General features: G+C 44.4%; 1 protein-coding gene across 4 annotated transcripts in view; it reads right to left on the bottom strand.

The window, feature by feature from the left end:
- ZNF71 (zinc finger protein 71) overlaps window positions 1-15,411 on the bottom strand; it is a 33,967-nt gene that overhangs the window by 4,430 nt on the left and 14,126 nt on the right. For 2 of the 4 annotated variants that reach the window (XM_033224580.1, XM_033224579.1), the window contains exon 3: window positions 6,805-6,931. The exons of the other annotated variants lie outside the window; for them this stretch is intronic. In XM_033224580.1, coding sequence (XP_033080471.1) covers window positions 6,805-6,931 — 127 coding nt within the window. The remainder of the gene's footprint in view (window positions 1-6,804; window positions 6,932-15,411) is intronic. 4 annotated transcript variants of the gene reach the window in all.

Here is a 15,411-nt window from a genome sequence, read left to right as displayed (position 1 = left end):
CGAGACGGGCGGATCACGAGGTCAGGAGATCGAGACCATCCTGGCTAACACAGTGAAACCCTGTCTCTACTAAAAAAATACAAAAAACTAGCCGGGCGACGTGGCGGCGCCTGTAGTCCCAGCTACTCGGGAGGCTGAGGCAGGAGAATGGCGTGAACCCGGGAGGCGGAGCTTGCAGTGAGCTGAGATGCGGCCACAGCACTCCAGCCTGGGCGACAGAGCGAGACTCCATCTCAAAAAAAAAAAAAAAAAAATTGCTGTCCATGTGGCTGCCAGCTCATAAAAAACATGAACACATAGCCACATGGAGCCTCATTCTTATGGGCGACAAGACGTTGTGTGAGGCAGCAGCTGTCCCCCTACCCTATCTAAACGATCCAACTGGTAGTTCCTGAGCCACCTGAGTTTGAGACCCCTCTCCTGAATCACACCAGACCTGCAAAGCCACAAGAAGTGAGTCTGGATCTAAATGTTATTCACAGGCTGATGCTGCTCAAACATGCACCTCCAGCCCAGACCTGCTTTCTGGGCTATATCCAAACTGTTCAAAAAAGCCCAGCATCTCAACTGGATAGCCCAAGCCTAATACATCCGATACGAAACTTGGCATTTCAGACTTTCCCCACGAAAAACATTTTTTAAAAAAGCAAAGCCCATCAAAGAGACTTAGTAAAATAAATGAGACATGGAAGGATGAATGCTATGTGATTCCACTCATCTGAGGTACCTGGAGGTCACAGTCCCAGAGACAGACGGCAGAACAGAGGATGCCGGGGGCTGAGGAGTGGGTGGGAGTTGGTGTTTAGGGGATAGGGTTTCATTTGCGAGAGATGAAAAGAGTTGTAGGGATGGATGGCGGTGATGGCTGCACAACAACCTCAATGTCCTTAAGGCCACTTAACTGTACTCTTAAAAGTGGTTAAAATGGTACATTTTATGTTCTATATATTTTTTTTCACAGTTTTAAATATAAAATTTAAAAAATTGTTTTAGAGAGACTTAGCAGACACCCTGACTTGCCCTTTCCCTCCCACTGTCCTGACCGTTGGCAAGCGTCGCTGTGCGCAAACAGCCGGAATCAGACCAAATCTCCCGGTCCCCACTGACAAAAGAGCTGGCTGGCCACCGCGGGCCCTTGCCAGAAATGCAACAGCAGCTCCTCTCTGTCCTCCCCACCCCATTCTCACCCCTGTGATGCGTCCTCCACTCCTCCGGGAGTGTGGTCTTCTGAGGAGTCAGATCAAGCCCTCCCGTAGCCTTCCTACTGTACTGAGAATGAGGCCAGCACCTTCAGCAGCCTCAGGGCTCTCAGCACCCAGCTGGCCTTCTTGAGTCGTCCCCTGCCCACCCTCCCTCCCAACGTCTCATCACCACGCTCTCCCTCTTGTCCGTGTGTTCTTCCTGCCTCAGGGCCTCTGCACCCACTGTCCTGTGGACCTGCCGTGGATGTCCTTATCCTTTAGGCCTGTTTCCCCACAATCCCATGGGAGCCTTCCCAATCCACCCTACATAAGGAAGGAAGGTCCTCCTGCCCACTTCTTTATGAACACTCAGTGACCTGTGGCAATTTTTCTCTGCCTGTCCCTTGATCTGTTTATTATTGGCCCCCAGCAGAAGTCAGCTCCACTAGAGGCAAGGGCCTTGCTCACCTCCTAGCTCCTCACACAGCCTGCACATGGAAGGCACCAGATAAGCGAGTATGGAGCACTGGCAACACGCCTGGCACAGTGCTAAACAATTTGCATGGATCTCTGGAGACCTTCACAATCATACTTGAGTTACATATGGTAGTAGACAGTTATGACCATCTCCATTTTGCTGACGAGGAAACGGAGATTCCAAGAATGGAGTCAGAGATGTACTCAAGGGCACACAATACACCTGAGGCACAGCAGGATTCAAGCCCTAGCAGTGTGGCCCCTGAGCTGTGGTTCCTGAGGAGTAGCTATATTACCATGCATCACTTTTCCCATCTCAGACGAAAAGAGCTGAGAAATACTTAATGCAGGTGAACGATCATGGTTTAGAGACCCTAGTCAGGGTGTGGCACAATGCCCAGATGTTGGCACAGATGGCAGTGTGGGATGTAGACTTGGTGGAAAGAAGACTGTCTCCAGGGGTGATGGTGAATTTGGTTTGGGGCCCATGGAGTCTGAGACACTCTGGAATATGAGCTGGCAGCGATTGGAGAGGACCAGGAGTCTTGGTTGTGAATACAGCTGGAAGTCTCCTGGAGTGAACATGACCTCGGGAAATCAGGAGAGTTGGGGGAAGAATACCAGCAGAGGGACGGGGGGAAGGAAGCCACCTTCCTTTCACAGGTTAAAACCCTGCAGTAGAGATCATCTGCAAATAGCAAACACTCAGTGCTTAACCATGACAGTTGTGAAAACACAAGTCCACCCCACCCAGATTAAAACTACCTGATCACACCTTTTCTCTAATCAGGTCAGCAAAAGAACAGAAAGTCTGATGGCAAGGCCACTGTCATGGGAGACATCCCAAGCTTCTGCACAGGGCAATGTCGCCAAAGGCCGTTAATGTGCAAAATGCCATTCATTCCTTTTGATACAAATGTAGGTGCATTGCTTTTTCACATTGCTAAATCTCTTGTCCTTCATGGTTTTTCAGTTTTCTGTCTTTCTTTTTTTTTTTTTTTGAGACGGAGTCTCGCTCTGCCGCCCAGGCTGGAGTGCAGTGGCCGGGTCTCAGCTCACTGCAAGCTCCGCCTCCCGGGTTTACGCCATTCTCCTGCCTCAGCCTCCCGAGCAGCTGGGACTACAGGCGCCCGCCATGTCGCCCGGCTAGTTTTTTTTGTATTTTTTAGTAGAGACGGGGTTTCACCGTGTTAGCCAGGATGGTCTCGATCTCCTGACCTCGTGATCCGCCCGTCTCGGCCTCCCAAAGTGCTGGGATTACAGGCTTGAGCCACCGCGCCCGGCCAGTTTTCTGTCTTTCTATGCTTGTTTCTGATTACAAAGTAATTTACACTTGTTTTTAAAACATCAACGGCCGGGCGCGGTGGCTCAAGCCTGTAATCCCAGCACTTTGGGAGGCCGAGACGGGCGGATCACGAGGTCAGGAGATCGAGACCATCCTGGCTAACATGGCGAAACCCCGTCTCTACTAAAAAATACAAAAAAACTAGCCGGGCGAGGTGGCGGGTGCCTGTAGTCCCAGCTACTCGGGAGGCTGAGGCAGGAGAATGGCGTAAACCCGGGAGGCGGAGCTTGCAGTGAGCTGAGATCCGGCCACTGCACTCCAGCCTGGGCGACAGAGCCAGACTCCGTCTCAAAAAAAAAAAAAAAAAAACATCAAACGCCAAAATGGAACGGAGAAAATGGAAGTCTCTGTAATCTCAGCACATTGGGAGGCTGAATCAGGCAGATCACTTGGTCAGGAGTTCGAGACCAGCCTGGCCAACATGGTGAAACCCTATCTCTACTAAAAATACAAGAATTAGCTGGGTGTGGTGGTGGGCACCTGTAATCCCAGCTACTTGAGAGGCTGAGGCGCCTGTAATCCCAGCTACTTAGGAGGCTGAGGCAGGAGAATTGCTTGAACCTGGGAGGCGGAGGTTGCAGTGAGCTCTGATCATACCACTGCACTCCAGCTTGGGCGACACAGCAAGACTCTGTCTCAAAAAAAAAAAAGAAAAAGAAAAGAAAAAGAAAATGGAAGTCTCCTGTAATCTTACTCACCAGAGTTAACAGTTTGATTTATATTTTAGACTCCCCTCCAACACATACCTTTAAAAAAATACACACGACACACCTGTACATGCACACACACATTTTTCCCCCAAATGGGGTTTTCATCAAAGATGGAGTATAAAGGATGAGATTCCCTTGAGCCTAAAACAAAATATATAAAACAATGGATGTGAAGACACTGAATATCAGGCAATGAAGGGCAACAATCCCTGAGACAAGAAAATTAAACAAGGTGGGTCCTACGAGTGCCCCAGCTTACTGCCTGGGAAGTTTCCAGGCTCTGACAAAGGAAAGATAAATTGAGGTACAGTCTGGCCAACTCCCCAAGTTGAGGAGATGGAGCTGAGAGACCAAGGCAGATAGAGTTTCCAGGACAGACTAGAGAGGAATGAGCTGCACAGAGACCTGCAAGGAACTCCCTCCAGTATTCAGCAGAGTATTGGTCAAAACATTCAAGTCAGGAAACTACCCAACACAGGAAAAAAGCCATCTGAAAGGATTTGAAAACAGTGCCCAGAGCTGACATAGGGCTGAGAAGAGTGCCTTTTCCTACCAGTCAGACTGTAAAACTTTGTCATTCATGGGGTTTTGGGCAGAACACCCAGAATGGTCTTTAGGAGAATGTCATTCCAGACTGCGCACGAGTCATAAAAGCAAGATCTGAAAGGATGACATTGCTTGGTATTGATGTAAAGGCAGACAAACAGATGGACAGAACAGGATTCAGAATTGGACCCACACTTGTATGGACAAGTGATTTTTGACAAAAGTGCAAAGGCAATTCATTGGAGAAAGTGGTCTTTTTAACAAATGGTGTTGGACAACTGGGCATACATTTGTTCCCCCTCCCCACATACCCCAATACACTTGGATTAATACTTTACATCATATTAAGAAATTTAAATAGATCAAAGAACAAAATGTAAAACCTAAAACTATATAACTTACAGAAGAAAACCTCTGAGGCCTTGGGATAGGCCAAGATTTCTTACAAATGACACCAAAACCAAAAAATTGATAAACTGGACTTCATTGTATTAAAACCTTCTGCTCTTCAACAAATAGCGCTGGGGCACCTGGATATTCACATGCAAAGGAATGATGCTGAGCCCCTTTCTTACATCATTCACAAAAATTAATTCAAAATGGATCAAAGACCTCAGTGAAGAGCTAAACCACTAAAACCTTAGGATAAAACACAGGAATAAATCTTCATGACTTTGGGTTAGATTGTTTAGATATAACGCCAAAAATACAGGCAACAAGAACAACAAAAAATAGATGCATCGGACTACATCAAAATTAAAAACTTTAGAGTCAGAAATAATGCCATCAAGAAAGTGAAAACACAGTCCACAGAATGGGAGGAAATATTTGCACAGCATATATCTGATAAAACTTGTATCAAGAATACATAATGAACTTTCAAAATTCAGTAATAAAGAACCCAACGGGGCGAAAAAAAACCAAAACAGGCAAAAGACTTGAACGGATACTTTACCAAAGAGAATATACAAACATCAAATAAGCTCATGAAAAGATTATCCATATCAAATGAAAAGCACAGTGATGAGACCACACACCTACAAGTGTCAGTATCAAATGAAAAGCGCAGTGATGAGACCACATACCTACAAGGGAGGCTAAATTTAAAATATAAAGCAATTGGAATGAAGCTTGTGCACTGCTGGTGGAAACAGTCACTTTGGAAAACAGGTTGGCAGTTTCTTAAACAAGTTAAATATACATGTAGCACATGATCCAGACTTTCCACTCAACAGAAGGAAAAGCAAATGTCTACACAAAGAACTGTTCACAAATGTTCACAGCAGCTTTATTTCTAATAGTCCAGAACTGGGCTGGAAACGACCCAAATGTTGATAACCAGGCGAATGGCTAAGCAAATTGTGGCATACCCATACAGTGGAATAATACACAGAGATAAAAATAAATGAACTACGAAACATGCAATGACATGGGTGAATCTCAAAATAATGCCAAGTCAAATAAAAAAAAAAAGCCAGACCAAAAAAAAAAAAAAAGAGTACATACTGTATGATTCTATGTATATAAAATTGGAGAGCATGCAAACTCAACCACAGCGACATAAAGCAGACCAGCGGATTCCTGAGATGGGGGTTGAGGAGGGGGAGAGAGGGGTCATAAAGGAGGATGAGGAAACTCTTGGGGATGATGGATATGTGTCCTTTATCTTGATCACGGTGATAGTTTCCTGCGTATGCGCTACGTCAAAATGCATCAAACTCTTCACTTTATATATGTGCGGTTAATTACAGGTCAATAATACCTCCAGAAAAGCTGTTAAAGAAACAGGACCACACTCTGATTCCAAAAGTGAGTGTTTTCACCTCACAGTATGTTGTGGGACATCTTTTCATGGCAGTGCCTACAAACAGTCCTCAGCTTTGAAGAGATGCCTGGTTTCCATCATATTCATAGGACTTGATACGTTCAGTCAGTCTTAGGCAGCTGGGCATTTAGGTCGTTTTCCTTGATTTTTCTTCCCATGGAAAACTTTGCATACTTACGTGAGAATTTCTAAAGGACAGATCTCTAAAAATGGAATCCTTCAATATTTGATTGATAAGGCCAAGCTATCCTCCAAAAGAGCTGTCGCAACTTTATACCCCTACAATGGGAGTCCTTTTCTCTACAGCCTCATAATATAGGCTATTATTTTTTGATCTTTGTGTACCTCATGGGCAAACACTGCTGGTATCTCAATTTGTGTGTCTCCAGTAGTAAGGTTTAAAAAACTTTTATAAAGTGTAACTTTGTGTATTTCTGTATCTATGAATCACCAACTCATAAGTTTGGTCCATTCTATCATTTTGCTTAGTCTTTTTCTTATTCCCAGGAGCTGCTAACATAATTATGACCCTTTGAACGTAAAACACTTGAGAAATATTATTTCCCATACCATCATCTATCAACTTTATTTTTAGCTTCAAGTAGAGCAAATTTTAAAACTTTCCATGTAGTCAGATCTGTTGATCTTTTTTTAAAAAATTTATTTGTGGTCCTGAAGTTATGGGCCAATGATGAGTAACTCAACGAAGCTGCCCCTTACCCAGTGAGACCAGGTTCCTGTAGTTCTCCAGCATGACATCCCTGTACAGGTCCTTCTGGGCAGGGTCCAGCTGCTGCCACTCCTCCTGGGTGAAGTCCACAGTCACATCCCTGAACGTCACTGACTCCTGTAAGAGGAAACCCACATCCGCTCATCGCAGGGCCCTCCTTACAGAGGCCTAGTGAAATGGCCAGAAAAGCCAAGAGTAGGGAGGCAGATGGGATGTAGCTGAAGTGATTTCAATAAGATGCAGGGTTCTAAAGGGATCACTCACAGTTTTCTCTGTGTCTAGTTATATTGGGTTGGCACTCTGACAGAGAAATAAATCCCATATGAGACATTCTGGAACAGAAGGTCACAGATCTGAGAACCAGATGCAAAGGAACTGAAGGCAAAGTGAGTCTAACCCAGTGTAATCAACAAGTGCATTAGGAGCACAGCAGAGGCAGAGCCCCAGATGGAATCCAGGGGCACAGCTAACTTTTCTGAGCCCCTACTAAGTGCCAGGCAGCAAGCCCAGGTCTGGGATACAGACACAAAAGGTTCACGAACTAATTCCTCATGGCACAGACAGGCAAAGACACGTAACTTGGTAAATGCAATCAATCATGAAGGTATGAACAGAGGTCTCCAGGTGCCTGAGTAATGTCAGCTCTAGGGGGTGCCCAGGAAGTAGTCTGTGAAGAGAACTGGTGGTTGGGTCTTTAGGGGGAGATTCTGGGTAGGCAAGAGAGTTTGGATCAAGACCCGAAGGTAAAAAGGCAGATGAGACTGCTGGGGAGTGGAGAGAAGTCCACGCGGAAGGAGCAGCGCTTTGTGGTAGATGTCACAAGCCTGTGGACTGAAAGAACCTGGCGGAGCAGGGTGGATGGTGATGATGAGGTAGGCAACACCAGACATTATGCAGCAGCTGCTATGTGCCAGGTACTACTCTAAGTGGTTGGTACGGGCTGAATTGAGCCTCCCCAATTTATATGTTGAGGTCCCACCATTCAAGGCCTCAAGAACACAACCTTATTTGGAAACAGGGCTGCTGTAGATGTAATCAGTTAAAATGAGGTCATCTTGGAGTGGGGGTGGGGGCCCTAATCCAACAGGACTGGTGTCCTTATCGAAAGGGGAAATGTGTTTTTTAATTTTTAAAATCTCAATAGTTTTAGGGGTACAGGTAATTTTTGGTTACAGGGATGAAATGTACAGTGGTAAAGTCTGGGATTTTAGTGCACCCGTCACCTGAATAGTGTACATTATACCCAATATGCAGTTTTTCATCCCTCACCCCCCTGCCACCTTGCTCCCTTCTGAGGTTCCAAAGTCTATTATACCACTCAGTATGCCTCTGTATATCCATAGCTTAGCTCCCACTCATCAGTGAGAACACACAGCATTTGGTTTTCCATTCCTGAGTTACTTAACTTAGGACAATGGCCTCTAGTTCCATCTAAGTTGCTGGAAAAGACATTATTTCATCCTTCTTTATGGCTGAGTAGTATTCCATGGGATGTGTGTGTAGGTATGTGTGTATGTGTATAAATGTGATATATATATGTGGGTATGTGTATCACATTTTCTTTACTGGTTGATGGGCACGTATTCATTGGTTGATGGGCACTCAGATTGACTGCATATCTTTGCAATTGTGAATTGTGCTGCAATAAACATATGCGTGCAGGTGTCTTTTTGATATGATTACTTATTTTCCTTTGGGTTGACACCAAGTAGTGAGATTGCTGGATCAAATGGTAGATCTACTTTTAGTTCTTTGAGAAACCTCCATACTGTTTTCCAAAGAAGTTGTACTAATTGGCATTCCCAGCAGCAGTGTCTAAGCATTCCCTTTTCACCACATCCATGCCAATCTATTGATTTTTGACTTTTTAATAATGGCCATCCTGGCTGGGGTAAGGTGGTGTCTCATTGTGGTTTTAATTTGCATTTCAGAAAGGAAAAATACGGACAGAGACAGACATGCACACAAGGACAAGGCTGTGTGAAGAATGGAGTTATGCTACCACAAGCCAGGGAACTTGCCAGCAGATGGGAGACAGGCCTGAACAGAGCCTTCCCTTGAGCATTCAGAGGGAGTGGGGTCCTGCAGATACTTTGATCACAGACTTCCAGCCTCCAGAACTGTGACAGAATAAATGTCCTTTGTTTAAGTTGCACAGTCGGTGGTACTTATTTACAGCAGCCTTGAGAAACAGATACTGTGCTTGGCACATATTGATTCATTCATTATTAACTTAAAACAGACCTACGAGGCAGGCACTAACATTATAATATAGTATGCCTGTTTAAAAGTGATTAAATGATTGTCTTTCATCCCCAAAGCCCACCTTCCACACTCTGCACAGAGGTCTGCGGGCTTTGACTCAGCGATCGGGTGCTGTTTCTACCTTAGTAGCTACTCTCCATTAAGCTCTGTCAATAGGGGGCACTGGAGGGAGGCTGGAAGGTGGAGATTAAGAAATAAAAAGAAGGCCGGGCGCGGTGGCTCAAGCCTGTAATCCCAGCACTTTGGGAGGCCGAGACGGGCGGATCACGAGGTCAGGAGATCGAGACCATCCTGGCTAATACGGTGAAACCCCGTCTCTACTAAAAAAAAAATACAAAAAACTAGCCGGGCGACGAGGCGGGCGCCTGTAGTCCCAGCTACTCGGGAGGCTGAGACAGGAGAATGGCGTGAACCCGGGAGGTGGAGCTTGCAGTGAGCTGAGATCCGGCCACTGCACTCCAGCCTGGGCAACAGAGTGAGACTCCGTCTCAAAAAAAAAAAAAAAAGAAATAAAAAGAAAAAGAAACCAAGGCACAGAGAGGGTAGATTCCTGGACCAAAGCATACAGCTAATGCGTGGGACAGCCATGCTTTGAACCCCATGGGCTGTCTCCAGAGCCCGAGTCCTCATCCTTACAGGCTGCTGCCTCTCATGAACTACCCAGAGCGGCAGGTAATGAAAACTTGTGGTGCCCAAATGTGTATTCCTGACTCTGACCTCTGACCCCCACCCTGTCCCCACACCTGCTCCGCCCCTTGGGCTCTGCTCCAGCCCTGCCAGCCTTCCTTCTCTCTCTGAATATACCTCAGGGCACTTGCACTAGCTGTTCCCTCTGCCCAAAATGCTCTTCCTTCAGGTCTGGCCTAAGCTGGCTCCTTCTTACTCATTCTTTGGAAGGTTTGAGCAGGAGAGGGACAGAATCTAATTTAGAATGTTACAAGTGCACTCTGTATTTGCACGCCCATGTTCCTAACAGCACCATTCACAATACACAAAAGGTGGAAGCAACCCAAGTATACACTAACAGATGAAAAGATGAACAAAATGTGGTCTGTATATATAATGAAATCTTATCAGACTTGATAGGGAAGGAAATTCTGACACATGCGACACCATGGGTGAACCTTGAGGACATTCTGCTCAGTGAAATACGCCAGTCACAACAGGACAAATACTGCAACATTCTTCTTGAAAGGAAACACTGTCCAACTCAAATACTGATATATTTCTCTCTGACACTCCTGATAGGAGAACAGACTGGAACAATGTCTATGGAGTAGCATTTAGCAAAATCTATCAAAACGAATATTCAAATTCTTTTGAACACTTTAGACTAATTCAGATATCTTAACACACATGCAAAAACATACATGTGTAAGGATGTTTATTACAGCATCAGATGAAGAAGTAAAAAGACTGAACACATCCCAAATAGCCATCAGTAGGGGTTTGGTTAAATTAGGTCAGCGAATCCACCACAGTGGAATACACACAACCGTAACAAAAAAAAGGGGGCAGCTCCTTAGCTGCAGATGCAGAATGATCTCCTGAATATACTGTTACATGAAAAAACAAATCAATGCCCAGAACAGTGTGTCTAGTCTGTTAACATTTCCATAAGAGGAAATAATAAGGGACATTTATACATATGTACCTATATAGGTGCAGATTTTTTTTTCTTGATGGAGTCTTGCTCTGTCACCCAGGCTGGAGTGCAGTGGCGTGATCTCGGCTCACTGCAAGCTCCGCCTCCTGGGTTCATGCCATTCTCCTGCCTCAGCCTCCCGAGTAGCTGGGACTACAGGTGCCTGCCACCGCGCCCAGCTGGTTTTTTGTATTTTTAGTAGAGACGGGGTTTCACCGTGGTCTTGATCTCCTGACCTCGTGATCCGCCTGCCTCAGACTCCCAAAGTGCTGGGATTACAGGCGTGAGCCACCGTGCCCGGCTGGTACAGACTTTTTATGGAAGTGAATGCAAGAAACTGGTAAGAATACACAGCTGGTGAGGATGTAAAATGGTTCAGCTGCTTTGTAAAACAGTCTGGCATTTCCTCAAGTGACTAAGCACCGAGTTACCTTATGACCTAGCACTTCCATTCTTGGTAGGTACCTAGGAAAAATGAAAACAGAATGCCACACAAAAACTATACACTGACGCCCATAGCAATGTTATTTGCAATAGTCCCAAAGTGGAAACAACTCAAATGTCCATCTCCTGACAAATGGACAAATCATGTGGTTCGTCCATACGACAGCTCTGACATACGCTGCAACATGAAGGAACCTGGAAAACATTACACCAAGTGAAAGATGCTGGACACAAAAGACCATATTGTATGCCTCATTTATATACAATGTCCAGAATAAGCAAAATCCATATTGTATGCCTCAATGCCTCATTTATATACAATGTCCAGAATAGGCAAAATAGAATGAAAGTAGATATATGGTTGCCTAGGGGTGAGGGCAGGTTGGAGAGAAATGCGGAGTGAGTGCCAGTGGGTATGGGGTTTCTTTTAGAAGTGGTAAAATTTTTAAAAAATATTGTGGTGATGCTTGCATAACTCTGTAAATAAACTAAAAAGCACTGGATGTTAACGTGTCTACTTTATTTGGGTGGATTTTATGATATGTGAATTGTACCTCAACAAAGCTCTTAACCAAAATAGTATCTGGTAAGAGCAGGTGATGCCATTGGTTTCAAGATGGGGAGGGCAAGTGGGAGAATTCATTTTCCCAGTTTACTAATTTTCAAATAGGTGCATTTTACCTATTGTTTTTTCAATTAAAATGTTATTATACATTTTATGCCTTTAGAATGTTCAGACATTTTATTTCTGGAAATCTGTCCCAACAAGACAATCCAAAAATTGGGCAAAGCTTCATGCACGAAGATGTCCACTCCATTTTATTTCTATGGGCAAGCCTTTGGACAACCATAACATCCATGGCATGCGATTCATTAAATAATAGCCCACCCCCATGGCCAATTATATAGCTATTTTCATTACAAGATTATGCAGAGCTTTTCCATGTAGCTCTGGGTTTCCAAAATTATAAATACCATTTTATCTCAACCACATGAAAAACAATACACAGGAAAAAGATGGAAGGAAATGTGTCAAAATGTGAACAGCAACCGTATCAGAGTGACACTGTGAATATTTTCATGTTTTATGTATATGTGTGTGTTAGCAGCCTCCAAGGCAGCCCCAAATGATCCCCAACTCCTGGTATCCACAGCCTTATGTAGCCCCTTCACTGTGCCAGTGTGGTTCTGTGTGATCAATAACATACAGCACTTCCAAGGGAAGGTTATATGCACACTCACCATTCACACTCGCCAAAAGGTGGAAGCAACCCAAGTGTACGTAAGCAGATGAGTAGATAAGCAAAATGTGGTCTGTGTATACAATGGAATATTATTCAGCCTGTTTTAAAAAAACATCTGACACACGCTACAAGGGTGAACCTTGGGGACACTAGGCTCAGCGAAAGAAGCCAGACACGGAAGTAAAAGTACTGCACGATTCCATGATTTAAATGAAGTATCAAGTCAAATTCATAGAGACAGAAAGTGGAATGGTGGCTGCTGGGGGTGGAGGCGAGGGGAATGGAAAGTATTTGTTTAATGGCTGCAGTTTCAGTTTTACAAGATCAAAGAGTTCTGGAGATGGATGGTGATGGTGCTGCACATTAGGAAAGTATTTAATGCCACTCAACTGTACACTTAAAAATGGTTAAGATGGCAAATCTTACGTTACATGTATTTTAGCACAATAAGACATTTAGGGGAAAAAAAAAGACAAAAAGGTTATAAAGATCACAGTTTTGGTCCTGGGCACGCTCCCTTTTTCCCTTGGAGCAAGCCAGCTGCCCTGTAGAGTCCTTTGGAGAGGCCCATCTGACCAGCAGCTGAAGCCTCCCACCAATGTCAGTAAGGAGCTAAGGTGTCCCACCACTAACCACTGTGCGAGCCTCTCAGAAAGGATTCTCCAGCCGTGGGAAGCCCTGAGAAGACTGAAGATCTTGAGCCTCAGCCATGTCACTGTCCCATTCCTGACCCTCAGAAACTGGGTAAGATAGTAAATAATTGTTGCTTTAAGCAGCTGAGTTTGGGGATAACTTGTTACACAGCGACAACTGATACAGGGAGGTGAGTGTTTTTGTTTGTTTGTTTTTTGTTTTGAAAGACAGTGCAGTGTCTAAAGGGCATGTCTGGGAAGTACAAAGACCTGTTTTCAAACCCTGGCTTGGCCATTTTCTAGCTATGTGAATATGTGAAAGTGAACATCTTCAACCACCTAACCTCTCCAGGCTTCAGTTTCCTCCTCTGTTAAAAGGGGATAACAGCATCTGCCTCATGGGGGTTGTGAAGTTGTGTCTGCCTGGGCCACCAAAGAATCCTCAGGTCCTAGAATAGTGCCTGGGACTTAGTAGGTACTCAATAAATGTTTGTACAGCAAATGATGGAATCCTTAAATTTCTTACATGGTACCTTGAACAGGCCTGAGAAAGCAATCGTATGTGATAAGAAGACACAAAAAAAGCTACCTGCTTTGAGTATTTGCCCAAAATGAACATACAACTCTCATACTCTCAATTTTCATACTCTCAGGGCTGTGAATCAGAAATGCCCAGTCCTGCTGCCTAAGCAAGGAAAATGGGTACCTTTCCAGGAACCATCAATGTACATATTTAGAATACATCAGAATAAGTATTAGATACTATTGATCTAGAATTCCTGTTTAGGGGGTAAAAATTCAACCATGCTTTTCTGGTAGCCCAGAAAATTGAAAATTAAAACACCAGTTAAATTTCTGATCCAGTGATATTTTGCTGGATCAAATTACCCATTTTCATACTCTCTTTCAATGTAAGTCAGTTTTGGTAGACAATGGTAAGTGGGTAGACTGGTCGAAAATGGCCTCAAATCCGTCACTAGTGGAGTCTAGTTCCCCTATCCTTGAATCTAGGCTGGCCTGAGGGACCTGCTTGGCCAATACAATCTGGCAGAAGTAATGTTCTGGGACTCTCAGGCTAGATCACAGAAGACTTCCAGCTTCTGCCTCAGCCTCCTGGAACACTTGCACTGGGAGAAGCCAGTCATCACAAGAGGTGTCTCATTACTCACATGTCATGCTGTGAGGAAGCCCAAACAGCCACAAGGAAAATCCATGTGGAGAAAAAGAGATGCCCACTAATGCCTCAGCTGTGCCACCCGTACCAGAGCAAGAGACAGACATGTAAGCAAAGCCAGCAGACTACTCTTGTCTGGCTGCCATCCAACTGCCACCAACAAGAGATGCCAGGCACGAACTGCCCAGCTGAGCCCATCAACCCCAAAATAGTAATAAATTGTTGTTTTTGAGCCATGAAGTTCCGAGATGGTTACCACCCAGCAAAATATAACTGGATAGGAAATTTAACTGGTGTTTTAATTTATAATTTTCTGGGCTACCAGAAAAGTATGGTTGAATCCCCTAAACAGGAATTCTAGATCAATGGTATCTAATACATATTCTGACATATTCTAAATATGTTCATTGATGGTTTCTGAAAACACACAGAGTGACACTTCACCCATTCACGTATTCATTCGACCAATATTTATTAAGTGCCTGTTATGCACCAGGCACTGGGCATACAACTGTGAATAAGACAGACCTGGTATTGGCCACAGGTTTCTTCCATACTAATTCATTAGTAAATAATGATAAAAATAACTAACGTTCATTAAGCACATACTACATGCCAGGTATTGTTCTAAGCCCATTGCACACATCATCTCACTTAATCTTTAAAACAACCCTACTATGTAGGCACTTTTATGAGCTCATCTCTTTTACAAAGGGGGAGACTGAGGCACAAGAGGTCACACAGATGGGAGTGGCAGCATTTTAAACCCAGCCAGTTCAACTCTCAGCCCCAACACTAGATGGCCTCATCCACATATAATACCGATCTAGCCGGCACCAGGGCCAAGGAGCAGCTTAGTTTGGTTCAGACCCTGAGATGGATGGCATGTCTTTTTCCAATAAAGAAGACAGTTGGATAAATATAGCAGAGTGTCCCAGCTGGCGCTTCTCTTCCAGATAGATCACAAGCGATCCTGAAGCTACTTCCAGAGATGGTGCTTGACAGTCGACCTCCTCCCTCGTGTGACAAAGGCCTGCACGTCTCACATTATTGCTGGCTGATCACATCATCCATGCATGACTCTACCACATGAAGATCTTGAGCCACGGTCACAGATTAAATTTCCTATCCAGTTATATTTTGCTGAGTAGCAGCCATCTCAGAACTTCATGGCTCAAAAACAACAATTTATT

This window comes from Trachypithecus francoisi, unplaced genomic scaffold, assembly GCF_009764315.1.
Source record: "Trachypithecus francoisi isolate TF-2019V2 unplaced genomic scaffold, Tfra_2.0 Lachesis_group12, whole genome shotgun sequence".
NCBI classification, from domain to species: domain Eukaryota; kingdom Metazoa; phylum Chordata; class Mammalia; order Primates; family Cercopithecidae; genus Trachypithecus; species Trachypithecus francoisi.
Note: the sequence above shows the minus strand (reverse complement) of the source record. Positions and strands in the feature narration are given on the sequence as shown.